Below are 22,123 nucleotides of genomic sequence, written 5' to 3'. Positions count from 1 at the left end.
TAATTTATGACATACCTTTTTGAAACACCCTGTATATTGAATATACATAATATTACATTTATGATTTATTGTATTACACTTTTTGTGTGCTGATTTTTGTGAATTATTTTAATTCTACTTGTAATTACTTTCCAGCTTATTCTGTACGTCTTGCGTGTTAATTTAAACACATTTTTTTTGATTTCTTTGTTACTATACCTTTCGTTACTTAGCTTTTTTATCAATATTTTCATTTGTTTGTTTAAAGCCCTTTGCTTCTTTAAATCTAGATCTTCTCTTCGTGTTGATTTGTTAATTAATGTTTGCATTGGCTTCTCTTTCGTTCTTTTATCTTACAATGCCCAACAAAATGAACAAATCCAACTTTTTGCGACATACCTGGCATTCTCTAGATTCAAGGAGGCCTATGAAACGCATTCAAGTATCAAAACCACACACCTTCATTATTATTCGTAGCCATGGTAGATTTTTATACATCTCACAACCTTGTTTCAATTGAATTTATTATCTTCTTCTATTCACTCTCGATCATCGCTGTGTTATTTCAATATTTCGATAAAATCTTCGTTAGCTGTGGTTTCGTCAGTGCCACAAAGCACCCTAAGGTAAATAATCAAGATTTTAAATGTACCTTGTGTTCTAGTTCTCACCATTCATATAAATATTCGTATTTTTGTGACTAAACGGCTTCAAGAACTTTTCTCGTTGGTTAATTTACATAATTATTGTGTACGCGGCCTGATTTTATCGGAGCGACGAATGCACGGTTTTGCGAATCACGGCCTCGCGTTTTTCTTCGTTTGTAAACCAACCGTCAAATTTATCTTGTTCCTTTAGACAACCACTTTTTCAAATATCAACATTCCAAATTTGCTACACAAACACATTTATTGTCCTCGTCTATTTCTTTTCGCATAGTTGATACATATCAAATGTTTTCGCAACTTTCATAGAATGCGTATCCTGTTAGATACAGGCTCTACAGCCAATTGTATTTCAGTGATCTACCAAATCACGCATTTTAGTAATCAGATCTTAGAGACATCTGATCAAGGGTATTTCTAAGTTGTTGATTTACCGAAAGTTAACAGGGCAATTTTCTGTTTACCACCGTTTTGACAACATAATCCTCTTGATTTATCTTTTTTCTCTCGTTTATCTTCGCTACTTATTAGTTATTCTTATGCATATCTTCGTTTTGTATGCTAGAGAATCGCTTCAGGAAACTCCTGAAACTCAAAGAGACATATATGTTGCATTCGTGGAAGATTTTATTACATCTCAACATATGATGCTGGTTCCTGAATCCGATTTTAAATCGACTATTTCTTATAACTCACACAGTTTTCAAAAAACAAATTTTTATTTCGCTTCTTCTATCCAAAATTCGTACTAGCTTCGACGCCAATCTATATGACGTTCGAGGTGTGTAGCTAAGTGTACGCACTATGTGCGTTCTTTACTTTATTTTCGATATTTTCGTTATTGTTTTATTTGCGATATGAAGCAAATGTATCGACAGTTTGTAAACAGAAGTAAATAAGGAATTTTAGAACTATAAAAGGGTTGTCTGGAGATCAGATTTTTTTAAACCTCTCCAAGAGTTTTCACTATGTACCGTTACTTACTGCACTTCTTCTTCGTTTTATTTCGCTTAAAAGAAACTCTAGAAGGGTAACTCTTTTATCTACTCACCTTCTGCAGTTAGCACTCTCTTAGCTTTTAAAGCTCGATGGTTTTCTCAAAGGCATATTTTCGTTTTTAACACTGAAAGTTAGTTGGTATCAACAATTCCTCGTAGACAGTTTCATCTCATGACAAGCATCCTCCAGTGTATTCTTATTTTGCCGTGTTATCTATTCCTGTTGTAACTATCATAGTTTCTAAATTCTAAAAAATGTAACTCAAAGTTAATTTAACAATATTTAAAGAATTTTTACCCATGTATTTAGTGGCTTTAAACATGTACATCCAGATAGCACTGACAATGGAATATTAATTCCGAAAACGTTCTGTGATGGAGCCCGATATTGTTTTTAATATTATACATTTTATATAGAAATGTTTAAATAAATTGTTTGTGATACATGGTATATAGCCAGCTACACGAATTTAGTTTCCTTGTGGATTCTTTATTAAGTTCCTGCTTTCATTACTCTTATTCTCATCATTTATCCTTGCATTTACATTGCATTAAGTCACACACATTTTGCTGTTGTGAGCTTAAACTTTCTAACTTGGACATTTAGGTGCCTTTAATATAATTTCACTTCATATAATTAAATACACACATTCATTGTTTCTGTAGATTGTTACATTGGCGCAAAGCGCTCATTTTTTACGATAATTAAATTTGTTTCAATTAACGCCACCATAAAAATTTGTTACAAACTTCATATCTAGATAAAGGATCATGGAAATGTTAGCCACTTTTGTGAGGTTGCTCCTTGATTTGTTGCCTGCACTAGAAGGGTTTAAGCAGATGCCTTATGATATCTTTTGTCCATCGTTACAATGCGACCTCAAGAACAGAATATGTGCAACCTCTGGGATCTATTTCAGATCCCACAACAGTGTGCAGATGTACAGGCGTTATGTACGTGGCAAAACTGCATATATCTTAAAAGTAGAGTATGGTCATAGTGGCTTGCTGCCAAAATGATAAAGGAGCTTCTCTGTATTGTGCGTTGCGGTGAAGTACCGTTTGAGGATGTCGATTGGATCGACGAAGAAAAAGGTGTTGCAAATGGTTTAATAATTACAGAACCTTCTTCGTGTTCTTTGCGAGTAACGAAAGAATCTAAGTGACTGATAAACTCATGGACAGAGGAGCAGTAACTTCAACCGATTAATTTTCTACAGCCCGGCCATTGACTTCTTTTAAATTTTTGTTAAAAATACGATTTTATTTTGAATACAATGTTTTATTTCAGTTAGGTATCCGTTTCTAATTGTACTGGCAAATGTTAATAATTAAAGCGTTGATATTATTAATTAAAAATTAAAGAGTTGATTTTAAAAAAAGTAAACGTGTAGAGTTTTGTATTTTATATTTACATTGTAACATGTTAAAAACGAGAAATAAATAAATAATACATAATCATTAACCACATTTTTTCTAAAAAAAGATTTAATTAAATCCTTAGAAATATTTATATTTATTTAACCAAATACTACAAAAGGTGGTTGCATATACTTTTCCATAATCTCGTTAACTTCCTTGAACTGTCTTGGATTTTCTTGCATACTTAAAGTTCCATTAATATTTAAAAATCTTAATGAAATTGGTTCAGATGGTTGCCAGATGACGTTGTCCAACAATGGGTCGACTTCCGGAGTTGGATTGCTAAAATAATAAAATATGTTTAAATTATATTTACTTAAAATAGTATCTTCATCAATAATAGTATCATTATTTTTGCTATTGCTCTAAAGCTATAATCTTGTGACATTTCAATACAGTTTCCTATTTTTATTGCGAATAAACCACAGTTTTACTTTACTTGTAACTTTAATTTCATATAAATGTTATTTCAAAGTATAAATGCTGTATCTTCTATATGCTACTGACTTACTAATAGTGGTATTTTCGTTCTATTTATTTTCCGTTTTAATATCGGTAACCAGATCCTACTATATTTTGTCAAGGTTTTGACAAGGAATTTGCTATGCATTTGGTTTCTTTGACTATAATAATAGTCGTTTTTTTGATTCTTTTTTACGATCTATGTCTTTTAGGACTACACATGAATCTTTTCATTAAACTCTATAATTCCATGCGTATTTAAATATTTGAGATACGTATATCAAAGTCTCTATTTTTTATACAAGATTGATGTTCACTTATTCTACCATTTAATCGTCTAGATGTTTCACCTAAATAAAAATGCCGCATTCACAAAGTATTTTATAAATACTATTCTTTGTTCCTTCTTGTTCAATGTTAGGTTTAGTTTAAATAAAATAGATCTCAATGTATTTTTTTACATGTTGTTGAAATGTTGACTTTATTTCCTATTCTTTTAAGTTTTTCTGATAAATATTTTCCTTGTGTTTGTGTCTTGTGAATGTTGTAGGATCTATTCTAAATTATTCCGTTCATTCTGACTATTTGTAAAAATTTCTTATTTATAAACAACAGAGGATAATTATTTTTTGATAAAAGAGATGTTTAAAAGTATTTCTTGTCTAAGAACGAATTTTCGTTAAAATAATGAATTTTGAATTTATCATTATAAGCATTAAATGATTTTATTCCTTTTTAATATTAATGTTGTAATTTTATTTGTAGTTTATAAATGTTTTTGTGTCTTCTTTATCATTTATGCTATGTTACATTTTACAAAAATTAACGCCTCCTTCATTTGAAACGATCAGTCGGACCAGACTGCGTTCAATCGACATTATTGTTTGAGAACTATATTTTGGATTCTTTTAGAATTAGTTTCGTGGATTGTGTTAGGATTAAGTTATTCGATTAAGCTATGGATATGGATAGTATCGAATATTAGTTGGAGCCATTTGTTCGCTCTAGTAATTTTTTTTATGGAGCCAAATAAAATAAAGTGTTTCTTCTACACTTGATAAGCCATAAGCATTTTATAATTCATATTGAGTTTCACATGGAATTGGCCCAAGTGATGTTTCCTTTTTTTGTTTTTCTTTTTTAGAAAAACTTGCTTCTTATTTCCCATCTCCCCTTATCTGTGTTTATTAAATAGTTACTGGTTACTTAGTTTTTTTGTTTCTATATCATATTAAAATTGTTTTACAATTGTATTAGCTATTATAAAGAGTTCTTAGGCAATTAACTTAAACCTTTCAAGGTTAATTTTTTATATATTTTTTATATTTCTTTTCCTCTTTGTATAAAAGTATCTTAGCGTGTACAGTTACAAGTTATTAATTTTATACCATATTTATTTTACTAATTTTGTTTATTAATATATGTCTTGTTTTCAATAATTGTATCAATTTATTTATCACTCAACAAATCTTAAGTGACGCTTATTATTTTGATTCTTAAAATCCAGTAAAAATAACTCATCCTAAGCCAGACGTGTATGAGTCCTCAGTATACGTTTTTACCTATTTCCAGAGAAATCTCTGGTATCTATATAGCCTGATTTTGTCCTATTTTTATTTTTTCTGCTTATAGCTACAATATTTATTATCAATAAAAACTGTAGCATCAAGTTAGAGTATATTGGCGTTCAACGTGGGGCCCGAATAAAGGGTATGTAAGGAGATATGCATAAGTATCTGCAATACTAAGCCTACTTCTCTTAATTATTTGACCTTAATCTTTATTTTGGGCAGTTGTAAACATAAAATCTTAAGTTAAACTGTAATCTCACATAGTTTTGTATTTGTTGTTTTTGTTGCTTGTCCCATTTTCTCTCGCAACACATGACTCATTATTAAAAATTATGTCGTTCGTTATTGCCTTCAGTAATTAACGAATCTTTACGTTTGTGGCATTATAGTACGTTGTTAACCATTGTCTTCATGAATAAATAAATTTTTTCTTGTTTTGAAAGGTAGAGAAGGGAAGAACTCATCGAGTTTTTCTTATACTATTTGTGAGGGTTAAAGAATTATTTAAGGAATGCGTTTTATAACTCTAATTTATGACGTCATATAGAGATGAATTTATCTACATATCTCCACCACACTGTACTGTAGGTTTTAAATAGATGCCAACGCCTTCACATAAAATTTTTGTGATTTATGGTATACAACAAAAAACCAAAGATTCATTTTCTTTGCGGATTTTAAAATTATGACTTATTTCCAGTAAAAATAGAACCGTCTTTTTGCTGTTTTGCTGACCTAACCATTTTAACCTATGGTCTCTCATCTTGAAATTATGTTTGAAGCCATAGCACATTTTTTCTGAAATTTTTTGCTACATTAGTATTTTAATATTATTGTCTGGGGCACGTCTAGTCCGATTAAAACCTAATTAATACAACAAATTAATGCATTCAATTATATATATAAAAAGATCAGCGTAACTACAGAAAATATCCAGAGCGAAGTAGGAAATTTTCAAAACTTTTAAATAAATCTTCTATTGAATATAATATGGAATATTGATTTTAAATTCTGACAATTTCGTGACAGTTTTTGTATATGTTTTTCTAGGTACATATCAGATAGGAATAAATAATTCTGTATTCTTAATAAGAAGTTTAAATGGAGATAATAGAAAAGGAGACAAGGTTCTTACAAGGAGATTCTGATTATAAAGTAAAGTCATTTTTAAGAAGTCCATTAAACAATCCAATTTCTATAATGAATTTCATATTAAAACCAGATATGCAACATACCTTTTTATGTATGAAAGAGAAGGTTTATGTACTATTTCAGCCAGTGGAAGTGGCTGTAAGGTTGAAAAGATTTAACCGTTCTAATCTACAGCAACATTCTATGTTTGTGCTTATTTTATATAATATTTTAGTGTTATGGAAAAACCTGGGAAAAATCATTAAACATTCATTATTTTTTTATTTGTTATTAAACTTTTCTTTATATAATTTAATTTATTCCTGCCACCAAAAAGTGTATAAACAAAAGAGATATTAAAACATAAAATTGTGATTTCTTTGACAATAAATTAAATATTGGTGTGTTCCGAAATAAATTTTACATTTATCTTAGATAATTAACCGCAACATAATTTGACGTGAAAAGACGGGTGCCTTTTATTTTATAAATAAATGTCTATCCTTCAGATAGGACAATATTTATTTGGAGGTGAAAAGACCGGCTTTTCATGCAAGAAGTTTATTATTATAAAAACTTAATTTTTAATTATTTTGTAACTATAAAAGTTACACAACAGTTTAAAGTATTATTCTGTTGTCGTCCTAGTCTTAAATAAAAGGAAGAAAGAAAAACAATAAGTGGAGTGATTGTAGATGCAATTGATTGGATCACCTGTCGCATGGTGACGGGCAAAATCACTAGTTATTAATAAAATTGATATTAAAATATTAAGAATACTTACTAAAATTTTACAAAATTAGTCAAGAGTTTGACAAACTTGTGAAGAGTGAGCTGATCTGCTTCTGGAAATTTACTAAGATCGGAATTGTATTCATTTGCCCAAAAATATAGAGTATCTTCACCATGCGCAACAGCATCTGCATCTGAATTATAAGGAAATAGTATTAGAAAAAATTTTAATACGTTTGTTTCATAAAACCAAAGACGAAAAATCCAGTAAGAATATTTATATTTTGCTGTATTTTAACTAGCTGTATATTAGAAAACTATGATGAATTTATCAAGATCGAAAAATTTTTTTTCAACTGAAACATTCCTCGAGGATGTCTGAATCTTAATTCTGTTCTATTAGACAACCGCTATTCAAAGCTGCATGATAAAAACATTGTGATGCAAATTATTAAGTTGGAAAAATATTTCTTACTGAAATCTTAGGTCAACAAAGCTATTGAAGAATCTTAACAATCAATTATTAGTTTTGCAAAGGTTTTAGCAAAGTGGCTCTCTAGCTTATTCATTCATTAACGGCCAAGCAATGAAAAACAATAATTTATTTAAATTTTATTATTGACACTAATTAAAAATGCCTCAACTAAGATATGTTTATGATTTTTTAACAAAAAAATTAACAAAAACATCTAAAAAATTAAGGATGCGTGTACGTACTCTTGGCCAATACTGTTATACATAAAACATAATTATTATTTTGTATGAAACGAGTCGAAACATTCTGAATGGAGATGAACTTTACATTTTTTGCATAAATTTATAGTAAGTACAAATTTTGCATAACCTACATTCCTATCGTGCACTTGTATCGTACCTTCTAATTAAATGACCAATATTGTCAAATCTTACATAGCCATTCAAACTATCTTTGAAGGGACATCTACAACCCGAGTGAGCAGTCAGTTCTGTGATCACTATTTCAGCACAACGTTCAAATTTCATAAGTGATACTGCTAGAAGTGATCGAAATTGTAATTGTGACATTTTACTGTGGTTTGCGATATTTTAAATCTTCCAGCTATTTACTGTCAATAAGAGTTATAAATAGATACCACCATATCTTCCCTCTTATTCTGATTCGGTTATTAGCAATGCCATTATCGTGCAAATCCACACCACCCATAAACATATTGTATTCGGCTACTACATTTGGCTGAGATACGGGAATATTTGTGTGTATTTCCGACTGTATTGTTCCGTTTAAATAAGAACAATGTGGAGGTATTTCTTATTACTGTAACAGCAGAATTATCATTCCATCTCACGAGTAAAACCTTGGACACAGTACCAAATGCCGATTCGAATGTTCCGTGCCGTCTATTTATGCTATTCTGAAATGCACACTTTGCAGTACAGTCTTATAGTATCTGTGGCAAAGAAGCCTAGATCCTCCAGTGTGGCAAAAAGAGCATAAGAAGAAAATAAGTTGTCGAAAAAGACTCGATGCTCTTGGGGTTTGTCAACTACAGAAAGTAACTCTAAAACTACTTTCTTTCGCAAACTATTACCCGAATCAAAATTATTATATTGTTTTTCTCCACATGGTATGAATTTGTATAAATAACCTATATGTGAATAAAGACACCATTTTTTAAATCCACATCTTACAGATTTTCCCCAAATAAACATCTTGCATGAATGACATCTAACATATGGTACCATTTCTTCGTCAACTGAAAGGTTATCTTCGAATATATACCAAATTGTAAAAATTTTATATTCATTATATGAAAGATAATAGTAAGTTTAGCAAATTTATTATCTTTGTCTAATTGAGTATTATTAGACAAATGAATATTTTGTTTGATTTATCGAAATTTATTTCTAGACATAGTTTCCCTCATAATGGCTACTTCCTTATCTTCATCTTTCGACCAATACATCTCACATTGTGGCAAAGTCTGATAACCCGATAATATGCAGATAGCGATAAAGCGTTTCAATTCAGCTTCATTCATATTGAATTTGTGAAGATTGTTTTGTGCTGTATATGTATTTGAAAAATGTATAATCTGGTTTGTGTCTTCATCATCGAAAAATAATGAAAATATTTCGATGGGCGATTTTCCTCCATGCTTGGCTTTGATGTTCTCTAATAAACGATTGTTATCACTTTCAGGATGAGTCGACAATGCTGTAGTGGTGTTTGTTTCCCATTTTGGTAAAATCTTCGATTTATTTTGATTAGGTTTTCGCATTTTACTGCGAAGTTTACTAAGTGGGTTATCAGCTTCTTCGGAATCACTTGCTATCGGAACGTAAATTTCGTATGTTCCAACAATTACTGCATCAATATTATCTTCTTGAATGAGGTTATAATCTAGGTCTTCGTCATCATTAATTTCATCAACATTAGAAATGATATATGTAACTTCTTTTTCATCTGCATTCTCTATATCTGAATCTTCTTCAAGACATGCAATTAATTCCTTAGTAGTCAAAGGTCGTGTTCGATCATATATTTCTGTAGAGTCAAAGGTCCGAACAGTCGCTTCTGACTCTGGCCCAACGACATTCCAGAAGTACTTGGTTGGCTCATATTAACTGTGATAAATAAAACCGAATTTAAGGCTAGATAGATAATTTTGAAATAAAAAAAGTTGACAACTCACCCTTAGACTAATTTGAATATTCCCTGATATGCAACAAACAAATATTTTTAGTTTTTATTTATGTAATATAAACCACCTCACAGTTACGAGAAGCTATTTTACGTGCTTACAATAATTGCAGTATAGACGTAACTTACAAACTAATCGACGGTTGATGTCGCGATAGCCATCAATCGTCATTGTTGCCGTAATGCGCCAAAGGTGCGTACGCGCACCCTCAATATTTAAATCAAAATTGGAAAATTCCAGGCCAAGTTTCATCCAAGTATGGAATTTAGAATGAAGCGTAATAGTGTTTTGAAGCTATATTATCATAACATATATATTATATAACATCCTTATTTTAATGTTAAATATCGTAAACTTTTTAGAGAGACAAAGCTGTAGCTAGTATAATATTGGTAAATTTTCTTTTATTCTTAATGCTGTACTTAGAATAATGCTTTACCTGGTGGCATAGATGGTCTCGTCCCCGATCCTCCTAATTCTCCTATGTAGGCAAATCGGTAAAAGTAGTTCGTGACATAGGGTGATGCTAATTCAACTTGTTTGCACATTGCATTGACACAAATTGTGTCACTGACAACCTTAAAAGGACATTGATACATTAATAACTTTAATTTTTTCCAGCGAAAAACGAAAAACGTGTTTTGAAAAAGTGAAATGTATGCTGTATTGATTTATAATTAGTATAATAGTATATAAAATGAAAACAGAAAATTTAAAAGATTGATTTAAATTATAAAAAATGAAAAAAATATGAATTAATTAAATGTATTGTCCAAAGGAAAATACAGAGTAAGAGAGACCCCAGGAGAATACGGATATCTTGCTAAAAAATTTGAAAAACTGGGAACTACCTAGTAGATTTTTTCAGAAATATTTAGAGTAGTAACAAATAAAATAATCATTGTCAAGATTCAGTACTTAGTCTTGGTGTGCTACATTTAGTAACTGAAAAATACTTAAAGTATCTCTCAGTACACAGCATACATAAGATGTGCGCTTTCTTTTGTGGTACTACTCTATCACTATGTGTAAATTGTAGCTTTTAGACGTCCAATCTAATAGAAGGCCAGATCCTCTTTTTCAAAGATGAACTAGAGGCCAATTAATTTATGTTTCTATTTCAATAATGCATGTTTTACTAAATTAAACTGGACGATATTCGTAGCCAATTATAAATATATATCCACAGCATTCGCTATCTCATGATTAAGATACTGCTTTTATTAAATATCAACATTGGTAACATAACCAAAAAAATCAAATGCCTTACACTGCGAAGACTATCGAATATTAAGCATTATATCCCATGTCCTTAAAAGAATCATTCTTACACGACTTTACAAATAGTGTGAATTTCAGATGAGTGACACTCAATTAGGATTTGAAAATGGACTGAGAACACGAGAAGCTCTATGTGCCTTAAATTTGTAAAACACAACGATACAGAGACATGAATGTAGATGTAAACCATCAAAAGATTATCGAAATTGGGAGAACAAATGGAATTGACGAACAAGACTTGCGAATTATCTCAGAACTATATTGGCACCAAACGGCAACATTGAAATATAGCACACAACATTTGAAGATATACGAATCCGACTAGGAGTGCGACAAAGTTGCGTCTTATCACCGCTATTATGTAATCTGTATTAGGAATCTATATTCAGAAAAGCATTAGATGAGGTTCGAGGTGGAATCAACATTAACGGAACCAGCATAGACAACATCAGGTACGCTGATGATACTCTCCTAATGTTCGCCAAATGTTCGAAAATTCTAGTATTTTCAAAGATACTAACAAACGTTCATTTGTATGACAAGGAACAAATAATAGAACATGTAACTTTCATAAAATATTTGGGAGCAAATATCAACAGCTAGTGTAATCCAAAAAAAGAAATCCTATCAAGAATCGAACACTCGAGGAAAACACTCATGAACATGAAAACATTTTTTACAAGATCAGTCCTTAGTCTAGAGCTCAGAATTCGAATGATCAGATTTTACGTTTGCTTTGTTTTGCTGTACGGCTGTGAAGGTTGCAGGGACTCTAAAAATCTCAGACCCGGAAAAAAAATAAATCCATTTGAAATGTATTTATACAGACGGATGCTAAGAGTTCCATGGATATAAGCAATAAAGAGTTACTTCGGCGCGTGAGTTAACAGAAAGAATTACTTAGCGTAATCAAAGGGAGAAAAATACAATACATGGGTAATGCGTTGAGAGGTGAAAGATATAAATTACTCCAAATCATATTGAAAGGTAAAGTTTAGGGCAAAAGATCAGTTGGAAGACGCCAGAACTCATGGCTAAAAGACCTGAGGAGATGGTTTGACCGCTCATCCACAGAAATCTTTCGTACAGCAGTTTCCAAAGCTACAATTGCCAATTAGATCGCCAACCTTTGAAAGAAGATGGCGCAATAAAAACAAGAATTTATGAAATAGTTACACTGATGAAAATATCTCGTGTGATTAGCCTTAGCATATATTGCACATCTAAATGATTTATGTGTGTTAAATGAATGAGTTTTAAATGATTTCAAATATATTTGATGGTTCTCACCCTTATAAAACCGCCAAAATCTTCCAAAAAACTAGTATTGTGTGTATATAATTGTTTTCTTAAAGTACCAACAATTTCTCTATCTTCAGGAGACATATTTATTCTGTTATCAATTAGTAGACCTGGATTATCATCGAAAAATTTTATAATGGCTGTGTTATTTAGATAAACTAAAAATAATAGGGTTCTGGTTTATAATATAATACCGTACTTACCGCTTACTTAAAATATTACTATAAACTATTAGTTTAAAAAATATGTACATAATAAAAATATCTAGATGAGATTAGACACTATTAAAATCATGCAAGTTTTCTTACCATCACCTGCTGCTTCTTCTGAAGTAAATCCAGATAGTACAGGCACGTTTTTATAATTTCCTGATAAAAATGCTTCAAACCCGTTATAGGAGAATGGTCCTTCTGATTCCTGAGATGTTCCTATTGTGAGGGACGCCTGTAACTGAAAGAATAAGAAAACACATATTATATTATGTAGTTAGTTTCGATTACTTTTGTTGTCATATTTTTAACACAAGTAAAAATGCGCAGATGAAATACCTATGGATAAATGTAGATTTAGCTGTCTCTTGTAAAATTTTTTTACCTCATATTTCTTTAACCATTCTCAATATACGTTTTTATATTTGGTACAATCAATTATCTTATCTAATAAAGTAAAATTGTACCATACGGTAAAAAATTTTAAGACCAAGATCAGACCATTCCACTGTCATCGATTGTTTCTCCACGAGATACTATGTGCTCATGTATATGTGAAACAATTGTTTTTGTGGTAAATTCAAAGCCTTACCTTAAAAATATCGGTGGCTTCTGCTTTCTGGAGCACGTTCAACAGCTCCTTCGTATCATCAGATTTAAATTCAGGATCCAAAGCTCTACCAAGAGACAAGGCTGTGTTGGTTTCATGGTCCTGTACAAGCAAACCAGTAAGTATACTTCCACTTTGCATTATTGCAGCATGAAACAGTTCTAAAAATAATGTTAGTAAAAAAATTACCAGCAAAACAAAATTTGGATCAAATTAAAGTAAAACAAGATAGGATAAATAGTATGAATCAAATACGATTTCAAATTACTCTTACTATTTTACTAGACTATTTTTACCTGATAAAACATCATAGCAACGCCACATTTTCTACCGACAAATCTCCTTCCTGTACGTGATTTTTCAACGACAAAATTGTAATAGATCCAACACGAAGGTGTCTGGTAATTTTATTGTTGTCACTTTGACAAATGTCATTGAAGTGTAATCAATTTTAGACAAATGAATCCAGACAAAAAATCAAGATTTGAATGCAGGTCAGGTAAAGAAATAAAAAAATTGGTTTCGGAAAATGTCCCATTGAACACGTAGAGGTCTAGAATCTCTACTTGGACCAAATTTTCGGAGTTCCTACGGGTGAGAAATTTTACGCCTAAAAGATGTACACTTCTCGTCATATAAAACTGGTACACTTTTTTTTCCCAATGTAAACCTGTGTTCAGACTGGACACAATGGTCCGTGAATCAATTCGTTGTTGCCATCACAGATAACGAGATTGCACAAAATCTAAATATATAAAAAATAACGTTCAAAAATGTACAAAGTTATTAGATAGGTATTATTTTTATCATTAACAACAAAAAACCGTATCTAATAAATTTAATAACCAGAGATAGGGTTGAGCTAATATCCAAAATGTTTGAAGGATCTTTAAACCTAGGGTATTGGCACAGGGAACATTGGAATACATATACTGTAATTTTATACGTCAATTACCTACCGAACACGAGTTGTATTTTGTGTCAATAAGTTTAGTAACAGGCACACTACCAAAATTAAATTATTATTTATTAAAGAACAATAAAGGTAAAAAACTAACATTATACTTTATCCTACCTATTAGAAACTATTTAATAGTCGGGACGAAAAAACGCTTTTCAAAACGTGACAGTTACAATCCAATATCTCACTGTAATGTTTTACTATAATAATTTAAAGTTATGTCTAGATTGATTATCTATCATTATTTTTGAATTAAAATATTTTCATAAATTATATTAAAACACAAATCAATGTGTGGGTACTTAATTAAGATTATGGAAAATTACAATAGTAATAGGAGAATTTTTTAGGATGCATGTTTACATAAATGTGACTGACTGATAGAGAATGTTCGATAATGTTTTAGTTTTTAGTATACTCAAAACTGGCGGTCTGTCGCACAGGCCTGCTTTTAGCTGGTTTCATATAATATTTTCGTTGAACTGGCAACAGTGCCCTAGAAATTAGAATGACACATGTGACAAGACCAACGTACACAACTTAAAAAAACACGGTTTTTGGTTATAAGAGTTGTACCAGTTTTTTATGAAGCGAACGGTACCTACTACCATAACGGAAAAAGCAAAAATTCTCAAGGATTATGCCTTTAACATGAAAAAAGGCAATGGCGAAGACTATAAAGAGTCGTCTGTAAAGTCAATGTGGAATACTACAGCAAAAATGATACAAAAAAAATATTTTACGGAGTACGGCATAAAAATCGGCCCTTTCACAGATATATATTTCAAATGTAAAAGTTTACCAGAAACACCAAGCGGAGACAGCTTTAAAGTGTTTAAGAAAAAAGAAATCCCTGTTCAAGAGCATTATCCACCGAAGAACTAATAAAAATCATCCTAAGTTACGACGAGGAAACCCCCGATAGAGCACAAAAAAGGTTTTTCACCTTTGTTCATTTGAACTTGCTTGGAGAGGCAATAAGGCCGTAAACTGCAAGATTTACTTTTTCCAGGAAGAATTTGATGTTATGGGAGAATTTACGGGCCGAATTAAATACAACAGCATTTTTTGCAAAACAAATCAAGGCGGTTCAAAAAGTTTGTCAAGCAACAAATGGCTGGTAAGAAATTTATTAGACGAATATTTATACCCAGTTAGATTATTTTTGAAATTAATTGAAAAAAGGGGACGAAAGATTTATCAGACAGACTCTTTCTTACCGTTCACCCTAACTGGAAGGATGGATCTTGGTTCAAAAACTGTCCACTTGGAATCAACACCGTATCTAAGAGGACAAAAATGTCAGCTCAAAAAATTGGAATAAACACAAACAAACGTAAAATAAGAAACCATTCCCATCGATCTTCAGCTGTATCAGCTTTGTTCAAGCAAGGTGTTCCTGAACAAGAATTAATTAAAATAACGGGTCACTAAAATGCAAGCTCTCTAAAACCATATCTGCAGCTGGATTATCAAAATCATGCTTTGGTCGAAAAAAAAAATGGCCAAAATTACTATAGCTTATAATAAGTAAAGTATAATTGTACATTAAATATTTTTAACAAAGAAATAAAGATTACGTTTAGTTGATACGTTGCAGTAATTGTCTCGTGAAATAGTATTATTTGCCGGTAATTATTTACCGGCAAAATTTTCTCCTCGTTTTATTAAAGTTTGTTGCTTTTTGGCAATTTTCGCTAATGAAATTTTGATAAAATCACTCGACTGACGTCTCGTGATTTAACTGCCAATATTTAATTCGCGAAAATTGCCAGACAACAAACGATCATAACAGTCGAAGAAAATATTGCCTGCAAAATTTTCTCTCTTATGATATTATACATATACGACAATCTTTCAATATTTACTGAATAAATTAAATTAAATTAAACTGCAAATTAATAGCTTCCTTTGTACTTCCTATTTTGTAGTTCTACAGGCTTTTTGCACTTATCCAAAAATCTCATTACTTACGTTTGCCGTCTTCCCATGGCCCTGTAAGATGATAATCAACAGCCAATGATCCTGAACTCTCACCAGCTATAGTCACATGATCAGGATCTCCACCAAATAAATGAATATTTTTCTGTACCCATTCCATAGCCCACCTTTGGTCTTTAAGTCCAATATTCAGAGGAATAACTCCATCGTTAGTTCCAACAAAGCCTAGGAACAGTATTTAAATATAATAAGTACCGTTCATGTAAACCATTAATACTTACCAAAAGCTCCCAGTCTGTAGTTGAAGGTTACAACAACAATGCCAGAATCTATTACATATTTTGGTCCGAAGTATTCAATTGTACCAGCTTCATAAACAAATGCTCCTCCATGGATCCATAGCAATACAGGAAGGAGGTTATTACTGCCAGGTTTCTGTAAAATATTTTTCTAGTTAATGTTTACTTTCGGACCTGAGTTTAACAAAACATGTTAAAAGAATTAGCAAATAGTCCATTCCTCAGGTAATACTTAACGAAAGCATATGAAAAAAGCGAAAAATTGGTATAACAATTCCCATAACAATTCATCATCATCTCCAGTCCCCAGATAACCCAAACTTTAAATCACTTTTTTAAGCTTAACACTGAATTCATAATAAGAACTACGATGTCTGAATCAACTTCCTGAGAGTAGCATTACTCTTCTATCAAAAACTATTAATGCATGCCTTAAAAATAGTCACTTTCTTACTCCTTGGAAAATGTCTAATACAATCGTGATACCTAAACCAGTGCCGATGTGTAATCCTTTAGATCAATATCTAATAAATACGCTAAAGAAAGTGCTTAAGTTTATCCTCAAGAAGGGATTCAACGATTTTCTCGAAGCCCACAATTTCATCTTTAAATTTCAATAGGGATTCCAATTTGGTAAATCAACTTGAAACGCATTAGTATACTTTAGATCTAAAGCCACCCAAGCAAACAAAGATAATTCTATCGTCATTGCCACATTTCTAGATACCTTGTAAAAGTCGTCGATCAAATCTGGCATGACGGACTTATTCAGAGGCTGATTGGCATCAGGGTACCACTTCAATTCGTAAAAATCCTACATCCTTACTTAACAAATTAAATTGTTAGAGTAAGAATAAGTGATCAACTATCAACGCCATTCACTCCATGAGCGCTGAAGTTCCCAAGGCTCAGTACTAGTGCCCCCATTGTCTATAATATAGCAGCAACATTCCTAATCTAAACATCCCAGGTACTCAGTTGTTTCTGTACGCAGATGATACTGCTCTTCTCACAACAGCGAATATAATCCTGATAGAACTCCCAGAAGGGCACAAACTCTACTAAGCGGCGTCGAAGAATTGTGCAATAAGTGGATAGTTACACTTACCGCTGCAAAAACACAACCCATTGTATTTTGCAGCCCAAAAACACATACAATAACTCTCGTCCACACTTACAAAAACTTTATTCGGCCAGTTATAGAGTATATAAGTCTAACATATATTGCCTACTGAAAAACTATCAGAAGAATAAACTACTCGCTGCTAAACGCATAATTCTTCCTAGTGTAAACAACAAACCCTAGAGATTTTCATCCCATGAGATCCATAGCATATCAAATGTTGCCACAAGCATCGAGGAAATAAACACTCTCAACAAGGACTTTACAGTCAGAACCATCAACGGCCCCATGTCAAACACCCAAGAAATTAAAATATTACATTTTTTTTTAATTGTTTAGTACCAGTTTTGTTGATAGGCATGTACTATTTTGCTTGAACGTGCAGTTAATTGGAATCCTTATGATATATACTGATAATATGATTTTAATCAAAAATACGGTTTACAATGTTTTGATAAAAATCTGTCAAATGCTTATTTAAAAATGCCATAAATGTACAGCGTCCTTCGGTCGTGTATAATATTTGAAGTTTCTATAATCTAGAAATCAAATTCTTTATCGTATTCAAAAATACCGTTTAATCTGGATTAAATAATACTTACTTGTGGCGTGTAAACATTAATATATAAACAATCTTCACTTAGTTCAAGGTTGGTATATGGTGATGGCTTTTGATAACAAATCTTGGTATTTCTAGTGGTATTGAGAACATCAGTCCAAGGTTTAGGTGGTTTGGCTAGCTGCAACAAAACATATTACTTATTAAAAAAATGTAAAATGTAATTGATCATCACACGCGTATTTTATGTTTATTAAAACTCGGCAGACTCGAAGAGAAAAAGGTGAGATTGCGAAGCAGACTTTCTATCTAACAAAAGGGTATCGCTACGTAACGCTATCTAATTTGGATGAGAAAATATAATAAATTTCAATAAGCGATGCAGGGCGTGTAAATAACGATAAAGTTGATTTTAATTGTTAAAGATGTTATCAATTACGTCATCAGAATAATAAACTGCGTTAGGCTTTGACGACCATCGTCTAACTTGTTAAACTGTTTGTTCGGGCTGTTAGACCGTCGTCTTCTGAGATTAGTCCAGAAGATGCCAGCCCCTAGTGTCGTCGAGAAACGTCGAGAACTAATCTCAGAAGACAACGGCCTAACAGCCCGAACAAACGGTTTAACAAAACATCAGAATAATGTTTAAAAGTAGCGGAGATCTCGATCTGTGCCATATATTTAAGCCGATCTCAAAGGAATGAATCACTTTTTATGTTTATTCCAAAAAACTAACCGCTTTGTATTATTAAAACTTATATTTTTTGAAAACACCCTGTACATAAAATTTCTTGACCTTTTTTTAAATAAAAAATATAATTTCTTGGTTTTTTCGTCCTGTATAAATGGTTCCTATTGTCGGATATTAAGCAAAAACAATCAGGTTGTTTGCCTCGAAATTTTGAAAAATTAAAATATCAATTCTGTATTTTACTTCTTTTGTATTTTGTATTTAAGATAATACTTCTGGCAAACGAAAAATAAATCGTAAATGTATCGAAGTTTATTCATATCTTATGTCTACTTAATTGCTTTAATCTATAGATCTGATCTATAACAGATCGGTGTAATTTGAAGTCTATCTGGACTCTCCAGCTGTGGCCTCTTCATGTTTGCCAAAGCTTCTCCGTATACGAGTGGCCAATATCTTACAAATACAATTATAATTGCAACTCCTTTATAATTATTATTGTTTCTTGCATTTCCTTTTGTCCATATTGATTAGTATTGCTGCTAACCAAATTATCCGCATATTTTTCTCTTACGATTATATTATATAAAAATACGTGAAAACCTGAAGAACAAAAAAGCAACAGGTAAAGACGGGATACCAAACGAATTACTGAAATATTATGGGACAGCAGTGACAGAACAATTAACAACACTAATTAATAAAATTATAAAACACAATAATATACCGGAAGAATAGAGAACGAGCGAACTAATTCTACTATTCAGAAAATGAGATAAAAACAGCCAGAAAACTAAAGAGGAATAAACTTGTTAATTACTACCCAAAAGTTACAACTAAAATTTTTTTGGTTCTAATAAACCAGGGGATAAGTTTAGCAGATGAACAACAGAGTTTTCGTAGTGGAAGATCGTGTACTAATGCAATATTTGTTAGAAAGAAAATTACTGAGAAATCACTGAGGTACAACAGCGAGCATTTCTGTGTCTAATTGACCGAAAGAAAGCGTTTGACAGAGTAAGACTTAAAGATGTAATCCATCTTCTGTATAATGAAGAAGTTCCCCCAAATATTGTAAAAACTGTCAAAAACATCTACCAAAAATTAAAATGGAAGTCAGAATAGATGGACAACTTTTAGAACCTACAAAAATAGGCAGCGGAATGAGGCAAGGAGATTCATTGCGCCCCATGCTCTTCAATTTAATTATGGATTAAATTAAATCATCAAAAGCGTTATGAGAAAACCAAAACAATAGTAGTCAGCAAAGAACCAACCAGATGTAAACTAGAAATTGATAGCATTAGTATTAAACAAGTAATGGAAATAAAATACCTGGGAATTACACTGTCTTGCTATGGAGACCTGGACAAAGAAGTGAAAGATCAAGTACAAAAAACAAATAGACGGGCAGGATGCCTTAATGACACTATATGGCGAAACAGACACATTAAAACTGAGATGAAGTCAAGAATTATAAAGCCAGTGTAAGACCAATAATGACTTATGCCTCAAACGAAAAACGACACAACCACAACACAAAGGCTACTGGAAACAGTGGAGCAGAGAGTACTGAGAAGAATTATAGAGAGATCGAAAGAGAAGTCAAGACAATAGAAGAAAATGTATCGTACACTGTATTAATGAATGGACACCAAATAGAAAAAAAAGAATGGAGTAGCCACATAAGCAGAATGGCGAAGACCCGTGCCGTCAAAATAGCAAGAGATAAGTCACCTCAGCAAAAGAAGTACCAGACGACCGCGCAAAAGATGAAGCGGCAACCTTCCATAGAGGTATTAATCCCCCAATGAACAAGCAGAATTGCTTATAAAGAGGAAGAAGAAGAAGAAGATTTATTTATAAAATAATATAGAGCTTTTTTATAAACTCGTTGTAAATCCCGTCCACATTTGCTTTCTTAGGTTTCTGGAGATGTTTAATAACTTATTTTTATTAATTTTTTGTCAGTGCTTTGTCGTTTTATGTTTAGTTACTTCTGTCAACTCAAGAAAGCTATTATTTAATATATTTTCGTATACATTATTATTTTCAAAGAGGTTGCTCGCAAAAAATCCTACAGAATCAATCGTAAATTTTAAAAATTTCTAATTATAAAAAAATTAATCGTATAATTGTGAATGTGCCACTACTCCCTAGCTCATTTAATTGGATGTGCATATTTTTATTTGTAAAATTATTGCTGCTTTCGGCATAGTCCCTATTTGGTAGAGTACATATCTAGACTAGTTAAAGTAATACTTGTATGATGTTATGTATGGTCAATATACTTTATAGAATGGAAATATGGCCGCTTAAAACGCCCATATTTCCAGTCTTTAAAGTAATATTGACTTAGATAAATAAATAAGAGATGCTGAACATCTGAGTTTATCTTTGGATAAACACCTTGGATAACAATCATATCAAATTAGGAAGTTCTATACTGAATACAAAGAGAGACAAAAATTGAGTTCCTCGTCATATATAGGGGAGCATGTTGCACCTCGGACAATGTCGTAGCTTATGTCGTCATATTTAATAATAATTAATAATTTTCAACTTATATCTTCATTTTGACTATGATTTTTTTTTAGTAATATCTACAGCAGTTGCACTCGTATATCTACACTACTTAAAAAAATCATTGGATACGCATAAAAGATTTTTAATATAGACATAGTCTTACTTGAAATCTGTTTTCTCCTACAGGTGGTGCAGCATATGGGATTTCTTGAAAAGCGTAGTAGTCGTTGCCATTTAGACTCTTAAGGATATGTCCACGAATCTTTCCTTCCTCCAGTTGCACTATAGTTCCATCATCTTCGATGTATTTTGAAATACTTTCGTGTAGCGCAATTAAAATGATAAATAAAAATACTTGTGATATTTTAAACACCTTCATGATCACTTACTTTTAGGTAACTAATTTGTTCTGTAAGCAATATCATTGTATATATACCATGTTATTGTAAAATTCAAAATGTTTTATAATTTTTATTTTTTTTTATTATCTTTATCTAAGTTTTCGTTTCACAGAATGATAACTATCTAGTATTCTAATTGTTCGTTACTGAAAATGATTTTAAGTACCTGCACTCCAGTAAAACTATTTATCCTTACTTGTTTTTTATTCAAAAATAAAAATATATTGTACAAAGTAGTTTTTCTCTGAAAAAGTGGTCTGAGTTAATACTTGTAAAACAGGTGATATATTCTCACTATTCAAACATTGATGTACCACTTAATAAAACTACATAATCTACATTGTTTATTTTGTTATTAATAAAATAATACAATACAAATTAAACTGCAATATTCATAAGTATTGAAAAATGACAATAGTATACATAAAAAAATATACTACAATACAGTGCAACACACACATTTTGCTGTTGTGAGCTTAAACTTTATAAATTGGACATTTAGGGGCCTTTAATATAATTCCACTTTATATAATTAAATACACACATTCATTGTTTCTGTAGATTGTTACATTGGCGCAA

General features: G+C 31.5%; 2 protein-coding genes across 3 annotated transcripts in view; one reads left to right on the top strand and one right to left on the bottom strand.

The window, feature by feature from the left end:
- Positions 1-22,123, top strand: part of LOC140433150 (uncharacterized) — a 1,089,409-nt gene that overhangs the window by 896,874 nt on the left and 170,412 nt on the right. The window lies entirely within an intron of this gene.
- On the bottom strand, positions 3,026-21,560 carry LOC140434126 (juvenile hormone esterase-like). 2 transcript variants are annotated; one of them, XM_072522166.1, is made up of 10 exons: positions 21,307-21,558; positions 17,970-18,107; positions 16,227-16,380; positions 15,979-16,170; positions 13,026-13,204; positions 12,533-12,674; positions 12,213-12,382; positions 10,081-10,219; positions 7,013-7,154; positions 3,026-3,346 (listed from the first exon to the last, which is right to left on the bottom strand). In XM_072522166.1, the coding sequence occupies exons 1-10, from the start codon at positions 21,520-21,522 to the stop codon at positions 3,163-3,165; spliced, it is 1,656 nt and encodes a 551-aa protein (XP_072378267.1). In that variant the 5' UTR covers positions 21,523-21,558; the 3' UTR covers positions 3,026-3,162. The 2 variants fall into 2 exon arrangements, with proteins under 2 accessions (XP_072378267.1, XP_072378268.1); XM_072522167.1 differs by lacking the exons at positions 10,081-10,219; positions 12,213-12,382 and having other exon boundaries at positions 21,307-21,560.

This window comes from Diabrotica undecimpunctata, chromosome 2, assembly GCF_040954645.1.
Source record: "Diabrotica undecimpunctata isolate CICGRU chromosome 2, icDiaUnde3, whole genome shotgun sequence".
Taxonomy (NCBI): Eukaryota; Metazoa; Arthropoda; class Insecta; order Coleoptera; family Chrysomelidae; genus Diabrotica; species Diabrotica undecimpunctata.
This window is presented reverse-complemented; position numbering and strand designations above follow the sequence as displayed.

Coding starts and splice junctions, on each gene's coding strand:
- LOC140434126 (XM_072522166.1), bottom strand. CDS start 21,522: ATGAAGGTGTTTAAAATATCACAAGTATTTTTATTTATCATTTTAATT. Junction 18,108..21,306: donor TAGGAGAAAACAGATTTCAA/GTAAGACTATGT, acceptor GTTTTGTTGCAG/CTAGCCAAACCACCTAAACC. Junction 16,171..16,226: donor CTACAGACTGGGAGCTTTTG/GTAAGTATTAAT, acceptor TACTGTTCCTAG/GCTTTGTTGGAACTAACGAT.